The following is a 23,754-nucleotide window of genomic DNA, read 5'->3' on the forward strand; positions in this document are numbered from 1 at the left end:
GCCCCATGAAGCTTAAGAGAACGCTGCTCAAGGGGGGACTTAATGAGACAGGAAGAAGGTGAACTTTTATATTATTTCTTCAGAAGAACTCACTGCAGGCATCAGCAATGCTTGAACCTGGGAGAATGTGTGTTTTTACTCTGGGGAAAGCCTGTGAGAGAGGGGACGGCCCCTGCAGTGACTTCTCAAATTGCTTCTGTTAGGAAAAAAGGTCTTCCTCCTTATCATATCTAAGATAACAAAAAGTGTGATTTTGAATACCTGCTTAGGGAGTCTGCCAATGAAAACAACCAACTGCAGAACTAGTGGTTTAAACTTAAGGCCACTTTTATTATTTTAGAAAATGTTTACTTCCAGTTACAATGTAATCCAGGAAAGACACTGTTATGGCACAAAAATTAAGTTTTAGTAAGAGTTTTGTAAATATATGCGCTAAATGAACATTTACACACCAAACAGCTTCAAATATGGTACTTTCTGGAAACAGTTTGTTGCTTTGAGTGTTATTCAAATCCCTAACTTGTTTGCCTTGTTATGGTATTCTGTAATGTAAAGGGGAAAAAATCTTTTGGGCAGTCAGAAACCTTAGAGTGAGTCAACCCAAGATTTGCACTGTAATATAAAATTAGGAAGAAAAGTGCCTTCCCTGACCTTAAATGTACAATGTCCATATGTTATATTAAAGGTTATTTAGGATATCCTTAATTTGTAGGGGTGGCGGGTGGTGATGGTTGCTGGACTCTATTCATCTTTGGAAAACACATTTACTCTCTTAAATCATGCAATATTCTCTATAAGTATTTATTTTGGTGGAGATTCACGAATTAGTGTTACAAATATCAGAAGTTCAAAAAATTCAGAAAAAAGGAGTTTATTCAGTAATACAAAATAATTAAAGAAAGTGCTAATAATACTTTTTAAAAAGCCAAAAGTGAAAGGAGACCTAAACCCTATTGGGTTAATTTTTGGTAAAGTGATGTTTAAATTACATTCATAGTTATTATTCTAGGTATTCTTGTGTAGGAATTCTACAATCTATCCACTTACTTGTCCAGAGCCGAAGAAATCTAGGATAAATGAGAGAGATGCTGGCTTGCTATTTTTCTTTTGTAAATTTAAGGATTTATTGGTGTCAATTTTATTTAAAAAATACAAGAATAACCATTAAAAGTTTAAAAAGGAGAAAATGAGTGATAATATAAGAAATAGTTTTAGAATTTAAAAAATGATTTTTGGTACTGTAACTATAGTGATGTTTAACATTTTATAAAAACAGGGATATAAGAAGTAATTGTATACAGCAGCTTAAAACCATGTATATAAATATAATACTCAAATGCTATAGGTATAGCATTTGAGTTTTAAAATAGGCTTAGAGATTTTTTAAAACTTTCTAATAAATCAAGAGTAAAACAGTTTCAGTGAAATTCCCAGGCTACAAAAAAAAAGGTCTAGAATCTTGCCCACAGGGAGAGGCAATTTCTATTTTTATTGCACGTTTCAATGTCTTAAAGGACTAGTTGAGTAGAGAACAATTCCACACTGCCCGAGAGAGAAGGGCCCAGCCTTTAGAATCATGGATACCTCAAAGAGCAAAAGGATGTAAGACATGCTTTCATTTCTTACATGAACTGAAATCAGTATGCTAACCTGAAAAAACACCACAGGCACTGTTCTATTGCAAAACCTCACTTCTTTATAGATTAGTGATTTTCAAGTAGGTGAATCTAATTCTACACTCCTATCCACTCTGAATGGACCCACTAGACTATGGTCAATGGTACAATACTGGCATTTCCATAAACATATTGTGACTAAATTCAACTTTAAAATGTAAAAACTAAATACAATTTGAGTTCTCATGCTCATCTCCAACCCCACTCAAAATCAAATTGTGGGTAAACAAGAAGCTTATTACTGTTATGAACATTTATTATGGTAGAACTTAAAGAACCAAGTATTCACATCCACTTGTACTTGAGCTGTACTTGTGCTCTTGGATGATTGCTATTGTATTTTCTAAAATGGCCAAAGCTTTTTATCAGAATGCTTCTCACACTAGGATCTTCTAGCAGCCCTTATCACTCACGAGAACTAAGTCCTGCTGCCCTAGGCCTATGGCATACACTGCCTGTAATGAGTTAACTTCGGAGAGAAGTTATGCATCTAGAATGGCTGTAGTTATGCACCAGCCTGGAGAGAAGTGAGACAGTTACTCACAATTTTCCAAAGGGCTAATTTCTCTCTCTCTCAATCTGGTTGAGAAAGTCTCTGAGGAGACATATGGAAAAGTTAGCATTTTTCAAGCCTAGGAGCCTGTCCAGTGCATCCTACAGCAAGCAGAATGTACTAACAAATTCTTTGTGTTTGACTGACATGAAAAACTAGTTGCATGCAAGAATCTGAGACTTGGAAATTGCATTCCTTTCATCAGATTGTTAGTGGAGCACCCTTTATGACAGAAAACAGAAAGTATGTTTGGAGTGTGGTCCCAAATGCATCATCGAGAAGTTAATTTATAAAAAGAAATGTATTACATTGGTCTTGCTGAACAAGGGCTAATGATAATCAGTAGAAGTTGGAGGTGAAAAGTGTGAGTAGAAACAGGCTCAACATGACCATCGTTCATTTTATAAACAAATGGTGACCAAGATACTACAGCTGTGTGTGCAGGACAGAAAATTCTGCCATCTTCCAGCCATGCCCACACACCTAAATAGCCTTCCCTGTCAGGACAGCTCTGGTGTGGAGGCAGAATGGGACATACAGCCTGCATGAGCACGCGCCCTCCCCCAGGCAGGGATCCCCAGACACTTATATTATTTACACTGGAGAAAGCAAACAGGCTGCCCACAAAGAATGATTAGGAAGCTTGAAGTGTTTTATTTTGTACTTTTTTAAAGTGTAGATTGTCATAGATTCATCTGTATAAATAATTTTCCTGGCAACAGTAGTTCACTTTTCACTTCCCATTCAAAATCTTCAGAACTTCTATTTGAATGCACTTAAAACTTTCCCCTGCTTTTGTTTTATATAATACATTCTCATTATAATTAGGTGACTCATGAAATTAAAGAATTTCTTTTAAAAGAAAGTTCAAAATCTTTACTAGCATGCATTGGGACAAATTAGCACTGTTTTGGTCAGTAATCATTCTAACAGTATTTAAAGAAAGAAAAACACTATTTTTCTTTCATTTTTCCTGAAAGAAAGTGGGAGAAAATAGGGATAGCTGTACCATTCAAAGCACAAAATAATCATTTAGAAAATAAATACCTATGGCATACCCAACACACTTTTATGTCAATTTCCTCAACTGTTTAAAAATGGCCTCAGGTGTGGCGGCGTCTCCACCTGCCTTCTGCCAGCAACCTCTGGGGCCCTTGCCCACTGAGCCTGCCTCTGGAGGGTAACTGCTCTTTGTCACTTGTCACAAAGCCTGAAGCTTGATATCCTGGGCTTCACATGCAATTTCGGAAACTCAAATGACACTACATAGACTTGCTGTAAATCTTTTTTTAGTGCAGTTTGGCAAATATCCCAAATGAAATTCAACTCTAAGTTAAAAGTATCAAACAGAGATAGAGCTAAGTGCCTCTATGACCCTCTGGGCTGCCCAGAGGCTCTGGAGAGCTTAGGAATAGCAAACCCAATTGCCCCGGAGCTAAAGGGACTGCGGGATACCTGTTGCTTTACCACTACAGAACAGTTACCCCCAGAGACAGCCCTCAGCGACCAGATTTCTGGGCTGCTGTGAAGATCTTAAAGGCCCACAACCCTTGTCCCTGCCACCCCCAAACTCAGAAAGTGGGAGTTATTCCCACTGTAACTCACAGTGCTAAGAACAGCAAGCATTGAATACGGAAACCTGGTCTCTCCTCCATCGTCCACCTCCTGGGACTCCAGTCGCTCACTTTCAGGTTCTATCTGCTGGTGGGAAGTGCACTTTGGTTTTGGTTTCTAAGAAAAAGATCACTACACAGCTGTCTGGAGGCAGGCACCCGGGCACTAGATGGCCAAGTCCTCCGGTCTGGCCCGCCCGCTGCTGGCCCTGCTGGCCTTGCTGGCCCGACCTGGGTCTCCGAGGAGCGAGGGCGGCTGATGCATCTGGGCCGCGGTGGTCACGGCCTGCTCCTCCTCCTCGGGGGTCCCTGCCAGGGCGCTCCCCTCCAGACTGCTGCCGCTCCCATCCAGCAGCAGGGGCGCCGCGCCCGCCTCAGCCTCGTGCGCGAGTGGCGGGGAGCTGCTGCCGACGGGGCTGGGGGCTGCGGGCGTGGACGCTGCCGGGTAGGCCTTGAGCGCCGGGGGCTGCTGCTCGGCCGCCTGGTTGGCCCAGTTCTGCTCAGTCATCAGCAGGTGGTGGTGGCCGTTGTAGAGCTTGGCGGACTGGCCCTTTCCACGCGCCTCGGTCAGGGCTAGCATTTTGAAGTCCGCGGCTGGTGGCGGGGCCCCCAGGTAGCCCACGGCGCGGGCCTGTCCCAGGGGCGCAGCGGTGTGCGCATAGTAGGGCGGGAACCCGATGGCAACGGCGGGCGGCCGGGAGCTGGGGGGCAGGGGCGGGGGATCGGCCGTCCCCAGCGGGGCCTCGGAGGCTTCCGGGCCGAGGCGGCTAGTCACGCCCTGCTTGAGCTTCTTCCAGCCCAGGTGGTAGATCTCCAGCATGTTGAGCAGCAGGGACGCGCAGGCCACCGCCAGCATGAAGATGATGAAGATGGTCTTCTCCGTGGGCCTGGAGATGAAGCAGTCCACCGTGTTGGGGCAGGGCCAGCGGTCGCAGCGGTAGAGCGGCTTCAGCTCGAAGCCGTACAGAAAGTACTGGCCGGCGATGAAGCCCACCTCGAACAGCGTCTTGAAGATGATGTTGAAGACGTAGGTCCGCAGCAGCGCCCCGGCCATGCGCACCCTGCCGCGGTCGTCCCGCGACGAGGGATTGTCCTGCGGCGGCTCCTTGGGGCTGGGGCTGTCTCTCTTCAGCTGCTCCTCCTCCTCCCTCTCTTTCTTCTTCTCTTCCATGCGCACGATGTGCAGCACGTGGCCCAGGTAGATGAGGGTGGGCGTGGACACGAAGATGATCTGCAGCGCCCAGAAGCGGATGTGGGAGATGGGGAAGGCCCTGTCGTAGCAGACGTTCTCGCAGCCCGGCTGCTGGGTGTTGCAGGTGAAGTCTGACTGCTCATCGCCCCACACCTCCTCCGCCGCGGCCCCCAGCACCAAGATGCGGAAGATGAACAGCACGGTCAGCCAAACCTTGCCGATGACCGTGGAGTGCTCCTGTGCATTTTCTAAGAGTCGTCCCAGAAAGCTCCAGTCGCCCATTGCTTCAGATTCCTAACCTGTAAGAGGAAAATGCTCATGAACACCGGGCTGCAACGGCTGAGTGCCGGGTCCGCACCCATGGGCGGCGGCAGCAGCCTGGATGGTACTGGGATGGGACTGATGGGCAGCTTCTCCACAGGGCAGACATCGCAGCTCCCCGGGACCTGGACGAGCACTACACAAGTGCAAGCGTCCATGAGGAACCACAGGTTAAACTCTTCATTTCAGAGAGGAGGAAGCCAGAGCCAGAAGAGAAAATGCCCTCCGCTGGCCTCCAGACTGCCCAAGTCCTCTCCCTGAGGCTGACCCTACAGGAGCTCTGGGGCTTTGCGGCCGCTTCGGCCAATTCTGAATCATGATCTTTCTGTTCAGGTGGGATTAGAGCAACCTCTTCCCAAATTGCTGCCATCCCCATGCCCATGCCACCTTCAGAACTTCTGCCATGTTAATCTGATACCTCTTCTACTATTTGCTTTTTCTGTCTTCACATCAACTCTTTATGCTTAAATTTTATCTAAACTAGGAAAGTTTACATTACTACTGTCAATGGAAAATTGACACTAATACCTTCAACGGATGGTATCTTTAAGAGTAAATATATTCCAACTCAGCCAGCTTTATTTTGGAAGTAAGGAAATAAAGGCTTACTCCCCTTTTTAAAAAAGAATAAATTCCTTGATGACAATGAAGTTGATACATTCTATGGGATATTGCTTGCCAAAAGCTCTGGGTGTAAGCTCTCTTTGTTGCAAACAGGAAGATGAGGAGTATTGGAGCGGTGTTAAACAGACTAGTATCAAACCAACGCCCTCTCCAAGGCCACTATTACGGTAGAAACAGAACTGATAAGGGAATGATCTTCTCACACATGATTCAGCATCCACTAATGACCACCTGAAATCATCTCACCTGACCGAGTGCCCACACTGGATTCTAGGCAGAGCTGGAGGGGTGCTGGATGGGGGCAGAGGAAGCACTTGGGGTGAACTGAGCTTGAGGATCCTGTCAGGACCAGGGGCCAGCTCAGCAGAGCTGGGCCTTCAGTGGCCATCACCCAACAGTAATCGTGGGTACCCAGATGTCTGGGGGTAGAAACAGCACGCCCAGAGTCAGTCAGGGTGCAAATGAGTGGAGCCCAACCAGTGTGGGAGATGGCATGGATCCTCTGGGTCAGAGTGCCCATGGGTGTTGGGCAGGGATCACCAGCCCCACCTGCCCCAGAAGTGTGACTCCAAAGAAGGCAGCCCAAGGAGGGGGTGGTACCAGCTGCAGGCCCACCCCCAGGCCCAACTCAACAAGTGTTAGATAAACATCCCCAGGCAGGCGGCTTCCTCTCTCAGCCTGTGTACAACATGGACCACGGTCATACACAGGGATGGAGGGAGGTGAGACGGCCAGCCTGCTAGGAAAGCAGCAGTGCCCACAGACATGGGATGAAGATGAGATGGCATCCCATGTCGCTGCTGCCCCAACAGGCCGGATGCTGGGAACAGAAACGGAAAGATAGCTCCATGCTTTGCAGTGAGGAAAGCTGTCTCAGCTGTGAGGACACAGTCTCCAGTGGAACCAAAGAAAACACTTCTCATTTTCAATTTTAAAATATTTCAGGCTGGGCGCGGTGGCTCACGCCTGTAATCCCAGCACTTTGGGAGGCTAAGGCGGAAGGATCACTTGAGGTCAGGAGATCGAGAATAGCCTGGCCCACATGGTGAAACCTAATCTCTACTAATAATACATAAATTAGCCAGGCATGGTGGAGTGTGCCTGTAGTCCCAGCTACTTGGGAGGCTGAGGGCAGGAGAATTGCTTGAACCTGGAAGGCGGAGGCTGCAGTGGGCTGAGATCATGCCACTGTACTCCAGCCTGGATGACAGAGCAACAGTCCATCTCAAAAAAAATTTTTTTTCAATATTAATTTTTATGAATTGGTTCAAAGGCAAATCAACAAAAGAAAACTCTACTCATTACCAATCTAAAGAAACAGACAAATGTTAACTCTCCCTTCGAACAAACTCCCAACGTTTTGCTTGGGCCCCTGAAGCTCTTAGAGAAAGCTGATTACTCACTCATCCTCCCAGCCTCTCCTCTCCACTGTGGCTGGCATCTTTTCTTGTGTTCTAAGGAGGTAGGATGTTTTACTTTAGAAACTTAATTACTGCACTTGAAACCACCCAGTCACCCCCAGGAAGGATGTCTGGGAACCATCTGAGGTCACTTCCTGCTTCTCCTCCAAGTGTCCCTCTGGGCTGGGACCAGGCCCCCATTGGCATCTATGCCCCTACCTGCCCAGGCGTCTGGGCAGACACTGCACAGGACAAAACCATGATAGCACGCAAGACCCATCAGCACCTGGGCCCAGACACGCTGAAGCCTGAAACTCCACCTTTAGGCCTTTGTACATGCTGTTTCTCCAACCTAAAGCCCCGCCCCGTCCAGCCACTGCCTGCTGACCTGCCCCTTGCCTACACAGTCCCCTCAGGGGTGGCCACCTCAGGCCTACACCGGTGCCCTGGGTTCTCTCTCCCCCTTGCCATGCCCTGGTTTAATGGCTGTCACCTCTTCCCAACATCCCCTCCCCACCCTGCTCCAGCAGGCTCCCTCCATCCTCCCACAGCCCCACCTGCCAAGCTTTCCCGGGCAAGAGCAGCCTCTGGGCTCTAGAGAACACCTGCCCCCTGTGCCCTTCCCCTAGGCCTGGCTCTGAGGGCGGGGCTGGCATGGGCATCCTTTCCTGTTCCCTGTCTACAGGCAGAGTAGCGGGGTAATGTGCTTTCCAGAGGCTTCCGAGGAGAGGCCGCTGTGGGTAGCTCATACCCCTTCCAGCAGCCTCATAGTTGCTCCAGCAGTTCTTGCTAAAAAGCAGTCTACACGAGGTGGTGGGACAGGTGCCTGGCTGGCTCCCCACACAGGGCTGATGGCACAGAGCACCATGAGGGAGGGGTCTGCTGCCTGTCACAGACTGGACAATGCTGCTGGCATTTCCCTGTGGGGCCGGTGGAGGCAAAATGTTCTGCCGTGTTTGGGGCGACCTCATGGGAAAGAACTGTCCCACCCCAAATGCCTATCGTGCACCTGTTGAGAAACACGAGGCCAAATAACTACTTATTCAATTGGTAAACCAGACGATAGGATGGGGAAGCTGACCACAGAGGCTCAGCCTGCTCCAGATCCTTTAGGCCCAGGGGCTGCAAAACACTGGAATATATGCCCTTGGAAGAGCCTTGCGACCTCTGAGTGCAACCTACAAGAATGATGACCAGCCACCAGCCAGACCCTTGCTTGTGCCCCATCAGGGGCCAAGGCTGTGTCCCAGAGACAGGATGACACAGTGTGTCCCGAACAGGAGCATCCAGCATTCAGGCACTGTGTGTGGTAGCACACCAGGGATCTGTGTGGATCTTTCTGGAAAAGAATAAGAGACATGAACCTAACAATACCTTTGATCTCTAATTCTACTTCCAGGACATCCTACTAAGGAAATAATCAGAGACTTGGATAAATGTGTGTGCATGGCGTATTGTGATGTTACCCATAAGGAATGACTGGAAACAGAAATGTCTGGTAGAGGATGAACAGTTCCCTGAGCAGTGCTGGCTGGCCGTGGCTGACACCGTGCTCTGGCCAACCCAGCTCCTACTCGCATCCTTCTCTCCCTTGCCTGACTCTAATGTGACTGGGAAGGGAAATGTTTGCTTCTTCATCCTCCCTTGTGGCTGGAGGTGAATAGAAAAGGCAGTTCTGTCCAGTGAGTTGTAAGATGTCTGCTGGGGAATGTCTGGGAAAGCTTTGGTTTTCTAAGAAAAGGGCAGGTGGTACTTGTGCTGTCCTTTCCCTTTCTTTTCCACGTACAGTACAGATGTGATGCTGGAGCTGGGCAGCCACCTGGCAAGCATGAATCAATAAGCACGGGGGATTGGTTAAGAGAGCCGTAGGGCACCTGCTGTGAACTGTGGAACTGCCGAATCAGCCCCATCAGCTACCTCCAGATTTCTTATGGGAGGGGAGAATCTTATTTGTTCAAATTAGGTTTTCTGTTGCTTGCAAGTAAAAAAGAATCCCTAACTGATAAACTATCTTAAATGCTTTGTGAAATAAAGCCTGGTAAAAATGAAAAGCTACGGTTCATTTATAACTACTAAAATATAAAGTAGCCATTAGATGTAATTTCTCAGAACATTAATGACAAGAAAAATTACTGATGCTATGATAAATGACAAGAACTTAGGACAACACAACAGTCTGATATCAGCTATTTTATACACTCTCTTACATGGACACAGAAAAAGGAAGAATGATACTGAAATGTTAACAGTGGTGCTTCTGAGAATGGGTTGATTTTTCTTTTCACAGTTCTCTGCATTTTCTATGACAACATATCACATTGCTCATCATAAAAGATAAATGACCATTTTTCGCAGTTGTAGCTTTTGAAAAAATCAGCTGACTCCTTTTTCATTGTTTCATTGTGGTTTCTACTCCGTTCATTGCTTTAATCGTGTCTGTAGTAAGCACACAAACAGATACAATACACTTTGCACGCCTAGCCCAATGTCAGAGGATAATGACTGTGGGATCACCAAGAGTTTAGAGTGGATTCCATCTTCCTGCCTGGCAATCTCCCATATCAGGCGCAGTGTTTGGAGAAAGCAGTTTCCCCAACAGACTCTAAGTGTGCAAGGGCAAGGGTGTCTGTGTCCCCGTCACTCATCTGAGCCTCACGATTACACTTCACAGTTTGGATTTTGTTTTGTAAAACACAGGCATGAATAAATGAAAATTTAACCAGAAGACAGACAATCTATCTGGGAGACTGACAACTGGATCCTGATCAGACCTGTGTGGAAGCCTCCCCAGCAGATGCGGTATGCACCTCCCTTCGCTGTCAGACTTTAGTTGGCTCTGGATGACATGCAGAGGCTCTGGAGGCATTTTACCAATACTATGTTTTTTGTTTTTTGTTTTTTTTTGAGACAGAGTCTCATTCTGTCACCCAGGCTAAGGTGCAGTGGCACAGATCATAGCTCACTGCAGCCTCAAATTCCCAGAGCTCAGGTGATTCTCCCACCTCAGCCTACCAAGTAGCTGGGACTACAGGCGTGCACCACCATGCGGGGCTGATTTTAATTTTTTTGTAGAGATGAGGTTTTGCGATGTTGCCCAGGCTGGTCTGGAACTCCTGGCCTCAAGTGATCCGCCCACCTTGGCCTTCCACAGTGCTGGGATTACAGGTGTGAGCCACCGCGCCCAGCCTGATATCACTTTGTAATCATATTCCTAATATCACTAGATAGTGAAATCGGCAGAGACTTGCACATGTGTCACAGAAATACTCTTCTATGCTAAGTACAGACAGAGGATGAGAGAAGGTGTGCCAGGATTGATGGAGGCTGAGGTCAGGCAAGGCGCTGCTGAACCATGTGTCCTGAGCACCCTGGGCAGAGCACCATGCAACCTAATGACAGAATACCACAGCCCACGTTGTTGAGCCCTTTTTAGAGAACTGACCTAAAAACTGTGGGGGTTACACAGCACTGTGTGGCAGAGTGTTTATGATCTTCCATGAGATGGCCCTTAATCTTTTCGGTTCTGTCTCAATGAAAACTTTGATTCTTAACCGTCTGAATAACAAACAGGTCTTATGTTTCAAAATTTATGACGCTGCTTTCATAGTCTTTGAAAAGTTACATTTTCCTTTCAATGGTAAATTGTTTTCCCCTTGGCCTTCAAGATCCATTGCATTTTCCCTCAGGTAAATCAATGGCTATTTCCTCAGTGACAGTCTTGCTCTCAATTCTGGGCCACAGGTTTTTTTGGCCACACAAGAAGTTTAAGGAATGATCTCGGTGCAGTAGCTCACACCTGTAATCTCTGCACTTTGGGAGGCCAAGCAGGAGGATCTCTTGAGCCCAGGAGTTCAGGGGCAGCCTGGGCAACACAGTGAGACTTCCTCTGTACAAAAAATTAGCTGAGTGTGGTGGTGCATGCCTACAGTCCCAGCTACGTGGGGGACTGTGGTGGGAGGATCAATTGAGCCAGCGAAGTTGAGGCTGTAGTGAGCCATGATTGTGCCACTGCGTTCCAGTCTGGGTGACAGAGCAAAAGACCCTGTCTCTTAAAAAAAAGAGAAAGAAATAGTTTAAGGAATAGTCTGTATCTTAAAAATCTATTTGTGGAGATGGAAAAATTCAGCAAATCAGGGGGCTACATAATATATACATGCAACGGGATTTCAGAGAAAAGGGATATTCATATCATACTAAAATGGGCAGTCCGGGAAAAGTGGGATTTTAGCTGGGATTAGGAGTTGCAGTTTTGGATAAGAGGTGGGAGAAGGGAATGCATTTCCAGAAGACAGCAATGTTTCCATGAAGGTGGGAACAGGGGTTGTGGGTTGGAAGCAGTGATTTTAAAAGGCGGCTTCTGCACAGCAGAGCCAGGCTGTGGCCATACTCTGCACATAGCAGACGTTCAATAAACACTTGCGGGACAGATGAATGAAAGAGTGAGAGCCCCTCAACAATGCTGAGAGGGAGCGACAGGCTGGAAGTGCTCTTCACGAATGAGGCAGGGCCTCAGGAAGAGCGTGGTAATCTCGGAGTGAGTGTCCACGGCCTGGGCTGGGTGACAGGCAGGCGAATGGAAAAAAGAAGGGACAGCAAGGAGACACATTCTGAAGACAAAAATAAAGCAGAACGCAGCGTCTGACTAGAGTCAGGGAATAAAAAAGCTATGAACCAGAGGCTAAGCCTGGTGACCGGGAAAATGATGGCACAATTTAAAGAGGAAGAAGTTGGGGCAAGTGGTGACCTGAGCTGGAAGAAAGGAGAGTGGGTGGCTGTGAAAGCAGTGGTGGAGACAGGAACGAAGACAATTAGGAAACAGCTGGCAGCATGAGGCTGCAGGGGTCAGGAAGAGGGTCTGCACTGCAGCTTCCCCTCTCAGGCAGGACCACGGAGCAAAGAACACAGATGAAGAGGGAGGCAGGAGACCACTGCTCCTGGTGTGTGTGTGTGTGTGTGTGTGTGTGTGTGTGTGTGTGTGTGAAGGTGGTCTGGCAGTGTGGGGACTAAGACTGGGCCGGGAGGACCACGGCGTCCTGGACAGTGTGGGGGAAGGCGCCCTCGGTCTGTGCCTGATGAGCATCCCCAGAGAAGGCCACAGGCTTAGATTGTGTTAGGTTTTTCGAAGGTGTGCTTTGAAGTTGGTTTATCCTTTTAACTCTGTTCTGTTTTCCCTTAGTCTTCTGAGAAAGTTCATTTAGAAAATTCTGACCTCAGGAATACAGGCAGTGACCTCCCACCTCTCAAGACAATGTGGGACCCTCGATGCGATCCCAGGCGGGGCTGGAGGGCGAAGGCCCCCTGAGGCCCCCCAGAGCCTGGCACAGCTGTGACAGCCACTTGCCTCCGATGGGTGAGGCTGGAGAGCCAGGGCCTGCGGTGCTCAGCTGGGGCCTCTGAGGCAGGGGTGACTCTGCGTCAGTACCCTTCAGAGGGCCCAAAGGATGGAGTGGGGAAAGGCCTGTCCACCTCACAGGAAGGCAGGAGACCACTGTGGTCCTCAAGTGTCCTGTCCTGGGGGAGGGGTCAGTGCAATGCAGATGGGGGGTACCATCGGCTTCTATCTGTTCTCAGTACATCAAGAACGTCAGACAAGGAGAGAACATGGGCAAAAGTGGGGCCCGGGGCCCAGCAGAGGTACCCCAGATGGGGTGGTGTGGGTGGTGGACATCAGAGAGGGAGGAGGGTGTTGGAGGGAGGGTGGGGCGGGAGCCAGGTGGCTCCTTCTGGCCAGGAGGCAGTCAGTGAGGGCAAGCGTGGGCAGAAGGTCTCCAGAGTGCTGACAAGACTCTTGTCAGTGGGGTCAACGAGGAGGTCACCACCTCAGGCAAGAGCAGGACTCAGCCCTCCAGGAGATAAGGAAGCTTGACAGCAAGGACTGGAGAGGATGTGGAAGAGATCAGCTCCTGCCCCCCAACCCACAACCCATTCCTCTGCAGGTACAGGAGATGCAGGCGGTCAACAAGGGCTGCTAAGGCCTGCTCCCCAAAGGGATGCCTCCAGCCCCAGGACGGCATGGAACAAAACACAGGGGCTCCTGTCCCAGTGCAGCCCCCATGCTGGTGGGAAGTCACGCAACATGAGAGAAGTTCCATGTGTCAGAACCCCTGATGCCCTGGAGAAGTGGAAAGCCGCAGAGGAGCATCAGTGTGGGTGCACAGGCCAGAGAAGACTGGGGCTCCAGGACATGGGAGCCTCAGGTATGAGGGCAGAATGATCCAGGCCAGAAGGGGCTCTCCGTTAGGGGCATCCCTCGTGGGCTCAAGGGACGGCGAGGATGGGATTACTTGAGCTGGGCAAGCTGAGGCGGGGGAGGCAGACAGGCCACAGCACATGGGAAGAGAACCTGGGCTCTCACTTCAGTGCGCTGGGAAAGTACTGGAGGGATGGAACAGAAGAGTAGCCATGCTCACAGGGCCACCCTAGGACAGTCTATGGGGGCAGGGGCAAAGGCACAGCATCCAGGAAGGAGGCTGGACCACAATCCAGAGAAATGATGTGAGCAGTCGAGGTGTGAGAAAAGGCCCGCCATGCCCCTGGGCTGGCGTGGGGAGGGCACCAGCACTGGTGCTCGGAACGGGAGGAATGGACCTGCCTTTTACCAAGATGGGGAGACCAGAGTTGGTCTAGGTTTGGGGAAGAACATGGCGATCATGAATTGTCTGGGACATGTTAAGTTTAAAATGCCTGAGATGTACGAGTGTGGAGGCTGGAGATGCACATCTGGGAGTTGTCACCAAGTGGCCCGGGATTTAGATCACTGAAGGGCAGGGGAGGAGGAAACGGGGGTGACGATAAAGCCCAGGGGTCTAACAGCATACAGAGGGTGAGCACAGATGGCGGAGCACCTGCAGAGGAGCTGATCACCACCAAGCACAAGTTTTAGTTAAGATGCTGGAGTGCAGTCACAGCCAAAAGGTATAATTTGTACCATACTTGATTCCCTCTCATAATATCATATTGACAATTAAAAATTTTTTTTTAAATTTTGAGACAGGGTCTCACTCTGTTGCCCAGGCTGGAGTGCAGTGTACAATCTCGGCTCACTGCAACCTCTGTCTTATGGGTTCAGGCGATTCTTGTGCCTCAGCCTCATGAGTAGCTGGGACTACAGGCACCCACCACCACACCTGGCTAATTTTTGTATTTTTAGTAGAGACAGGGTTTTGGCTGTTGACCAGGCTGGTGTGGAACGCCTGACCTCAGGTGATCTGCCTGCCTTGGTCTCCCAAAATGCTGGTACAGATGAGAGCTACCACGCCTAGTCTATACTGACAATTTACAACACTGTTACTTGGTTTACAAATTAGAGGTAATATAATATGGAGTAAGGCTAGGTAAATTAATTTTGTATTAAGTGTTTGTGATTGCCTGGAACACTGATGAGTAGGATTTTGAGGGTCACAAGTAGGCTTACCCAGAAAGAATTCTATGTTTAACTAGTAATGTCTGTAAGGGTTTGGTACAGGGCAATGGTGGTTCAGATGCTCATTTTTGCATCCCTGGTTTAAGCACATTTCTAAGAGGGCATGGTGGGCTGAACTAGTCACAAATATTATACGATGAAAATGGGCTTATTTAGTTAGTCATCTTTTCAGCCACCGGAAAGACTGTCTTCCATTAGCCTCTTTCATTCCTTGCCTATTTCAAGCTTTTGCACCTAAAGACTGTAATTTCCAGATGCCACAAGACCTAGCCTATGGTGTTTGGTACATCGTCCCACCCTTTTCATAGTTCTGATCTCACTTTTTAAAAAAGATAGAATTCAAAACAAACCTGTCAAAATAACAAAAGGAACAAAAGACCTTTTCTTGTACTCTATATGGCTGACTTCAACATTTAGCACTGTTCGAGCAAGATGAAAAGCAGGTCTTTAGATTATAAATCATGCTGCTATAAAGACACAAGCACACGTATGTTTACTGCAGCACTATTCACAATAGCAACCCAAATGTCCATCAATGATAGACTGGATTAAGAAAATGTGGCACATATACACCATGGAATACTATGCAGCCATAAAAAAGGATGAGTTCATGTACTTTGTAGTGACATGGATGAAGCTGGAAACCATCATTCTGAGCAAACTATCGCAAGGACAGAAAACCAAACACCCCATGTTCTCACTCATAGGTGAGAATTGAACAATGAGAACACTTGGACACAGGGTGGGGAACATCACACACTGGGGCCTGTTGTGGGGTGGCGGCAGGGGGAAGGGATAGCATTAGGAGATATACCTAATGTAAATGACAAGTTAACAGGTGCAGCACACCTACGTGGCACACGTATACATATGTAACAAACCTGCACATTGTGCACATGTACCCTAGAACTTAAAGTATAATAATAAAAAAAAATTAAAAAAAAGAAAAGCAGGCCTTTAAAAGCTGGTTTAGTGTCACTTAGAATTTAGTGCCACAGTTCAAATCACACAGACCAGCAAGAAAGAGGGAAATCCTGAATCTCCGAAGTTTCACACTGAGAGAACATGATATTAGTTTTCATCTCCGGAAGAAAATGATAGAAGGCTACCCCTGTTAACCACACCAGCAGGACACCCAATGGCAACAGTTCTAGATATACAGCACTTGGTATCTGGTAGGACAAGTCCCCCAACCTTGTTCTCCAAATGTGTCTTTCGACAATTTTTGGCTTTTTACTTCTAACACAGGAAACTTAGGTATAGTTTTCCAAGACCCACAAAAATCCAAGATAGGGTTTGGATTGGAAATGCATTAAGTTTAGAGATGAATCAGATTTACTTCTGTACACTCGTTTCCCACTAGCAAGTGCAATGGCTCCACTGCTGCCACACTTCTTTAATGCCCTGAGCCTTAGGATGCTGTCCCTGAAGGTCTTACACATCTGTTAGATTTATCCCTCGATACTTCTTTACAGTTGTTCTGAAGAGTTTTTAAAATTTTCTGGTTGATTGTTATAGTACTTAGGAACATTCTTTTTGTATATTGATATTGTATCCAGCAACCTGTTACAGAGGCTTTTCTAGTTCTAATAGATTCTTTTGGATTTTCTGTGTAGACATAGAAATAATCTACTCTTAAGGATAAATTTGTCTCTTCCTTTCCTAACTCTAATTCCTGTTATTTCTTTTTCTTGTTTTCCCTTTGCTGGCCAGGAAGGACATCTAGCATAATACAGTGTGGTAACATCTTTTCTTGTTTCTGACTTTAATATGAATGCTTTTAAAGTTTTCTCATTGAGCACGATGTTTTAATTTTTATCAGACTAAAGACATTTCCTTCCAGTCTTTCTTTGCTAAAAAGTTTGTTCTGTTTTTATTTTTTAAACTATGAATGACTACTGGATTTAATGCAACACTTTTTTCCTCCATCTACTGTGATTTTTTAGATGTTAATCCCTAAACAGGGTAAGTCCTCTTTGTTATGATTTAATTATCTTATTTTTTTGGGACAAGGCCTTGCTCTGTCACTCAGGATGGCATGATTACAGCTCACTGTAACTTTGAACTACTGGGCTCAAGCAATCCTCCTGCCTCAGTTTCCCAAGTAGCTGAGACTACAGGCATGCACCACCACGGCTGAATAATTTTTATTTTCATTTTTATTTTGTGAAGATGGGGTCTCACTATATTGCCAGCGCTGGTTTCAAACTCCTGGCCTCAAGCCATCCTCCTGCCTCAGACTCCCAAAGTGCTGGGATTACAAGTGTGAGCCACCACACCTATCAATGATTTTATTTTTAATATCCTAGCACATTCAATTTGCTACTACTTTATTTTGGATTCTTATATGTTCATATTTAAGACTGGTTTCAGCTTTTCTGTCCTATCATCAGATTTTGGTATGAAAGTTATTTTAACCTGAAAATTTTAAAATTATCTGAATAAGCTCATATAAGAGTCTCCTACAGAAGAGTTTGGGACTAATGTCTATTTTTTTAGGGTGGTAGGAGGGAAGACTTAATTACAAATTTAATTTCATTAACTGTTGCTAACATATGTAGGTTTACTGTTTACTAAGTCAAATTTGGTCACTTATATTTTTTCGAAAATTTTCCACTATGTTTTAAATTTCATGGCATTTTCTTATGATTTTGAAACTCTATGGTGTTTGTAGTCAAATTCCTTTGTTTGGTTCCAAATATTGTTTATTTGGGGATTTAAAAATATTATTCTTGCTAGTTTATCTTTTATTAATGAACCAGCTTTGATATGCTTTTAAAAATGACAGGTTATTTTATTTTCTCCCTTGTCCTATTTTGTATGCAATGTTCATAATATATAGAATAAATCTATAGGAGTCCTATAGATCTTTTCAATAGATAATGAAGATTTTAGTATTTGTTGGCATTACTATAAAATACACATATACAATTTAAGAGTATCCTTTATCTCAAAGTTATGTGGTTATTGTATAGTTCCAGGGGTTTCCATCTCTAATTTACATGCAGAGATACATGGGTTCTATTCTTAATGTTTCAATAATCTAATGCTGTTGCAGGAAACATTACTCTCATCCAGAGCCAACTGATTTAGGAATATTATAAATTTAATTTTTCAACTTCTTTAATAGTTCTAAGTCATTGCTAGGATTATACATTTTTATATTTTAAATGTACTTATGAAATAAGAATGTATGGAAAGCATGTACAACAGTGTCTGCCATCTATGTATTATTATTATTTCTCTTATTTTCTCTTTCATGTGGGGATTTCAATCTTTTATGTACACCTGAAAAGTCATATGCTCTTAAATCTTTATTTGGCTAAAGTAAATATGGTGAACAGTTTTCATCTCTAGTCAAAGGGAGAAACTAATATTTTTTTACCTTTTATAACTTAAAATCTTAGTGAGGGCATTTAATTTAATTTAATTTTATTTTATGACGGAGTGCAGTGGCATGATCTTGGCTCACTGCAACCTCTGCCTCCTAGGTTCAAGCAATTCTCGGGCCTCATCCTCCCAAGTAGCTGGGATTACACGTGTGTCTCACCACACCTACCCAATTTTTGTATTTTTGGTAGAAAATACAAAAATATTCCTGGTTTCACCATGTTGGCCAGGCTGGTCTTGAACTCCTGGCCTCAGGTGATCTGTGCACCCTGGCCTCCCAAAGTGTTGGGATCATAGGCATGAACCACCAAGCCTGGCCATAGTGAGAGCTAATTTTAAACTGGAAGTAATTAAAACAGCTGTGTTCATTAAAAAAAATTGTCTTCAATATTTTATACTCGAGAATGGCAAAATTTAAAATATACTATTTATCTACAGTCTTTCTTCTTGAAATACTTGAATAAAATAAATATTCCCTCTAGAAATCAGCACTAAAGCATCATTTCCACAAGGAGTTCTAACATTAAGCTAGAAAATTAACAGCTGGCTTAGTTTCAATTCAATTGACAGGAAAATGTAGAGAGTTGCAGCGTAATTAGAAACAACTGCCTGCCAAGACTGTTCACGCCCCACTGGGGTTCCTTTCAACCCTCCAGAGACCTCTCAGCTCCATCTCCCAGTGGAGCCCTCTGGTTTCTTCTGCCAATTATTAAAGGGCATTGTAAGTTTCAATAACTTCTGTGAACCACTTAAGAATTCCACTGAAATTATTTGCTTATCCAAACATTTATTTAGACATTTTAGTGATGTGTTAATGTATTTCCTTCAATGTTTTAGTCCTCAAAGTTTTAAAAATTGAATAATGAAAAAAAGTGACTTCCTTAAGGTAAAATTCAACTTAGCAGTACCCCACTTTCTGAGGGGTGGCTTGGGGCAAGGGTAAGTAATAGAGAAAATTACAGGGGTGCTTCAGCATAGCAGTGATCAGAACAGGCTTTTGCCATGTCTAAAACACAAGTCATGACGTCTGAACAGAAGACCAAACACTGACCTCATAAACACAGTGCAGTTAAAAGGCAATTTCCTCATATAAATCCAAATGACATCCTTCAGGAACCTTACTCATTATCGACAGAAGAAATGTGGAATCTTAGCATTTTGGCAAGGGATGAACCTTAGAAGTGGTCTAGTTTATGCTCCTTATTTTACAAACTGGGAAATGGTGGCTCAGAGAGGGTCCTGAGACTTGCCTAAAGTTGCACAGCCCACAGTGCTGACACCAGCACAGAAGTGCCCAACCTCCAACTCCTGGCCCAACTTCCCTTCCCCTCCCACACCACTTCATGGGTGATGCAGCAGGCAGACTGTTCAGCTTATGACACTATGCATTACATGCCTTTTGCATTTTATTATATTCTAACATACTGGAATACATATGTTTAGAAATGTGGGCTGGAGTACATTTTAAGCTTTCACTTTTTTCTTCCAGTCCAGACTGTCTCAAGGGGGGCATTTTTATCTTTTATAAAAATGGTTAAATATTACTGATATGCTAAGGACAGCCCAATTACTTCATCACAAATTTGAATTATCTTTTTTTTTTTCTGTCACACTTATGGCTTACTGCAGCCTAAATCTCTTGGGCTCAAATGATCCTCCTGCCTCAGCCTCCTGAGTAGCTGGGACTATAGGTTTGTACCACCACACTGGGCTAATTTTATAAAAAATATTTTGGAGTGACTGTATCTCACTATATTGCCTGGGCTGGTCTCAAACTCCTGGGCTCAAGAGATCCTCCTGCCTCAGCCTCCCAAAAAGTGCTGGGATTACAGGCATGAACCACCACACCCAGCCAGAATTATCTTTTTAAAGTAAATTCAGATATTTTTACTCTTGTTTAGTGAACAAAATCCCACAACCTGATAATTATGGTATTTTATTATTCCACTGATATTACTGATAAAAATTACATCTGTCAAAATATTTTCTATTTTTTTGCAGAAATAATTTCTAGAGTATTAGTATGATTTCACTTTTCTTACTCAAATCTACTTCTATTGATATATAACCAGAAATTGCTTCTATGTTCTAGAATAAAAGATTTATTTTAAAATCAACAGGAAATGGAGTTTCAGGAATAAATAAGCAATAATCCATGGAGATAATCAGGTGGTCTAAATGTAAAAAGCTAATTAATTTTATATCTAGTATCATTAGTTTGTTAACAGTAAATTTAAAGCAAACCAATTCTTCAAATTAAATAAAACACATGAGAGTGTGGAAACTATTCACATTAACCATTACTTTTGGAGATGTACAGGAGTTTTAAAAAAGCAAGCAGTAGGCCGGGCACGGTGGCTCACGCCTGTAATTCCAGCACTTCGGGAGGCCGAGGTGGGTGGATCACCTGAGGTCAGGAGTTTGAGACCAGCCTGTCCAACATGGTGAAACTGTGTCTCTACTAAAAATACAAAAATTAGCCAGGCGTGGTGGCGCATGCCTGTAATCCCAGCTACAAGCCAGGCTGAGGCAGGAGAATCGCTTCAACTGGGAGGCGGAAGTTGCAATGAGCCAAGACTGTGCCACTGTGCCGTTGCACTCCAGCCTGGACAAGAGCGAAACTCTGTCTCAAAAAAAAAAAAAAAAAAAAAAAAAGAAAAGAAAAGAAAAAAGAAAAAGAAAAAAAGAAGTAGAGTACTAACCTAGTTATCATGAGGAATTTTCCACCACTGTAGGAATGAAAATTAAGATGAAACTTTATTATTTTTATTGCCTTTAAGCATTATACAGAAATTGCAAAAACATACTGTTTTTTAGAGACATACATGCTGTAGTCACATGTATTGGATTTTTTCCCTCCTCAATTCAGTAAACATTTATTATTATTATAAAACATTATTACCTATTGTGTGTGGCACTATGCCACACTCTGAGGACAGCAAAACAATTAAGATCCAGTCCTCACTCTCAGGAGATTCATTTGTAATCTATGAGAGAGGCAGAGTGGCAAAAAACAGATCAAAATATAAGTACTACATAGTACTGGGAATAGCTACCATCCAGCGGAGGGAGGAAGAAGGCATGGTGGTAGGCGCCTGTAGTCCCAGCTACTCGGGAGGTTGCAGTGAGCCGACATCTCACCACTGCACTCCAGCCTGGATGACAGAGCAAGACTCCATCTCAAAAAAAAAAAAAAAAAAAAGGCTGCGATAAACGTAATTTTTCGTTTCAAATGTAGTGTGTACACGTTGTTTTAGCTAAATGAATATAATAAGTTAAAATGTAAGTAACATTCAAGAAAACTGGGTCAAAAATATTTTCCTTATTGGCAAAAAATTTTGTTACCCGCCATTCTTTTAAGACAGCTTTCAGCCAGTTAACGGTTCCTGGTTGAGAAACAGTATTGTCTGATTTGTTATAGTAGTACCGTTTCGTGAATTACTTTCCACTACAGCAACACATGCATTGCCCTTATGAGATGCTTATCTCAATATGAACCAAACTGCTGAGCAGGTGGAATCTGTGCCAAACTAGCTGATGTTTACTTTGAACACACTGATATTTGGAAAATAAATCCCTCTTTTTTCCTCTTTAATCTTTCAATGTTTGTCTTGCACATGGATGGACCGCCAGTGAAGTGATGCACACATCATAAATCACCATGGTTTTGAATTCCTGGGTGATGAGAGCCATAATTCGCTTGTCAGCTGTTTGTATAGAATCATTTTTAAATGGCATGTTTTGGAGACATCTTGATAAAATAAAAATTGGAGTTCTGAAGTTGCAGTCACATATTCACGAACCGAGAACTCTACATGGAAGGATGAATTTTGCTCACTAGTGTGGAGTCGGCAACAAAGCAAATGCAGCCGCGTCACTGCCGTTTGTTTTCTCAAGTCTCCTACGGGAAGGGGCTCGGACGGTGCTTTTCCACTCCTCTGCAAATTCTTTATACTTGAACACATCATAACAAACATACAGGTCGAGAAATTTGGTCGTGGCATTAATAGCTACAGTGTTTCTTAAAAATAAAAAGTTTTAAAAAGTTTCTGAAAAGAATGTAGGCGAGCCAACCTTGTTTCTAAACAATCCCAACAGGACTTTTAGGAGCACGGCGATGCTGAATGCCCGTGGACGGCTGGGTGCGCGCCGTTAGCTGGCGCGGTGACATCTGCTTAGAGTTTTCAAGCATTTCAGCATCGCTAGGAGCCCTACAGCCTGACGGTCCGGGACAGCCCGGCTTTCTCCACCCGAGGGGGAAAACAACCCCAGGAAAACAACTTAAACTCGGCCTTGGACTGTCCATCAAGGGAAGCCAAACCAGGCGCTGCTCTCCAGACCTCCAGGAGCAAAGGAGGAGGATCAATTATTCCAAAAGATTCTCACAAATTTCCCGAGCTCCCCACAACTTTTTGAAGAATCCTGGAAGAATCCTAGGGGGCTGGGAGCCGCACACGTGCCGGGGCTCAGCTTCCCAGCTCGGCAGTCCCAGCCCGCTGGGCTCGCCCGGGAGCTCCGCTGCGCCGCCGACCCGCCCGTCCCCGCCCCGCGCTGCCCTCGGCCCCTGTGCCTGGCCTCCGGGGCGCCCGGCCTGCCTTACCCCGCTCTGCCGCGGCGGCGACCCGGGTGCGTTCCTCCGGAGCACGGCTCCCGGCCGCTCTGAAAAGAATTCCTTTCACACGTGCGGTGCCGCTTCACGCGTGCGCCCCGCGCCAGGGCCCGACCTCCCCGCCCTGATCGCCATCCCTGCAGCCCCAGTGTGCGCTGCGCCCGGCGCCCCCAAGCTGCAGCCTAGGACGCCGCGCCACGCCCCCGCCGCCTCCGAACAGCCCCGCCCCGCGCGCTTCTCAGCACGCACACCTACCGCCCCCGCATCCCTGCCCTGTACGCGCAGCCACAGCACTCGCCCGCGTCCGCATTCCACACCCTAGCCCGCGCGCACGCCCATGCCTAGCGCCTGCAACCCCATCCCGCACCTGCGCGGGCCCTGGGGATGTGGACGCGGGGGCTCTTCCCTGCCGCCCACACACTCCGGGGTACGCCCGCGCGGGACGTGAGAGGAGAGCCGAGGGCTCTTGGGGCCGGCCCGACCCGCTTGCCGGGCGCCCACCGCACGCAGATGCGCCAGCCCGCGCCCCGCTCGCGCCTGTCCTGGGCTTCGCAGGCCGGGCGAGGTAGCTGCTCTCCGGGCGCTCCCACAGCCGGAGGCGCGTGGGCGTCGGGCACCTAGGTCTCGCCCGCCTGCAGCCGACTGGGGACGCGGGTTCCGGACGGCTGGGGCGTGGCGGGGACCACCGAGCAGGGAGTCCCCGCGGAAGCGCCGCCGGGCACAGCGTGGGTGCTGTCGAGGAGCGGCGCCCGGGCGGGGCCGGAGGTTATAAATAGCGGCCGCTATCCTGCTTCTCGTCAGACACGCTTAATTTAGCCGGCAGGCACACGGATTCTTATTTTTTAAAAAACTTGTTTTATTGCGCTCGAGGTGACCGGGAAGGTGTCCCCGCGGGTCACTCGCTCCATCTGGTCCTGGAGACGAGATGCCAGGGCGAGGCCTAACCTGCGTGC

General features: G+C 46.3%; 1 protein-coding gene across 1 annotated transcript; it reads right to left on the reverse strand.

Moving 5' to 3' along the window:
- Positions 1 to 309: 309 nt before the first annotated feature.
- On the reverse strand, positions 310 to 22,990 carry GJA3 (gap junction protein alpha 3). The gene is made up of 2 exons (XM_054447236.2): positions 22,793 to 22,990; positions 310 to 5,333 (listed from the first exon to the last, which is right to left on the reverse strand). The coding sequence occupies exon 2, from the start codon at positions 5,314 to 5,316 to the stop codon at positions 4,009 to 4,011; it is 1,308 nt and encodes a 435-aa protein (XP_054303211.1). The 5' UTR covers positions 5,317 to 5,333; positions 22,793 to 22,990; the 3' UTR covers positions 310 to 4,008.
- Positions 22,991 to 23,754: the final 764 nt, after the last annotated feature.

This window comes from Pongo pygmaeus, chromosome 14 (genome assembly GCF_028885625.2).
Source record: "Pongo pygmaeus isolate AG05252 chromosome 14, NHGRI_mPonPyg2-v2.0_pri, whole genome shotgun sequence".
NCBI lineage: Eukaryota > Metazoa > Chordata > Mammalia > Primates > Hominidae > Pongo > Pongo pygmaeus.

Coding starts and splice junctions, on each gene's coding strand:
- GJA3 (XM_054447236.2), bottom strand. CDS start 5,316: ATGGGCGACTGGAGCTTTCTGGGACGACTCTTAGAAAATGCACAGGAG.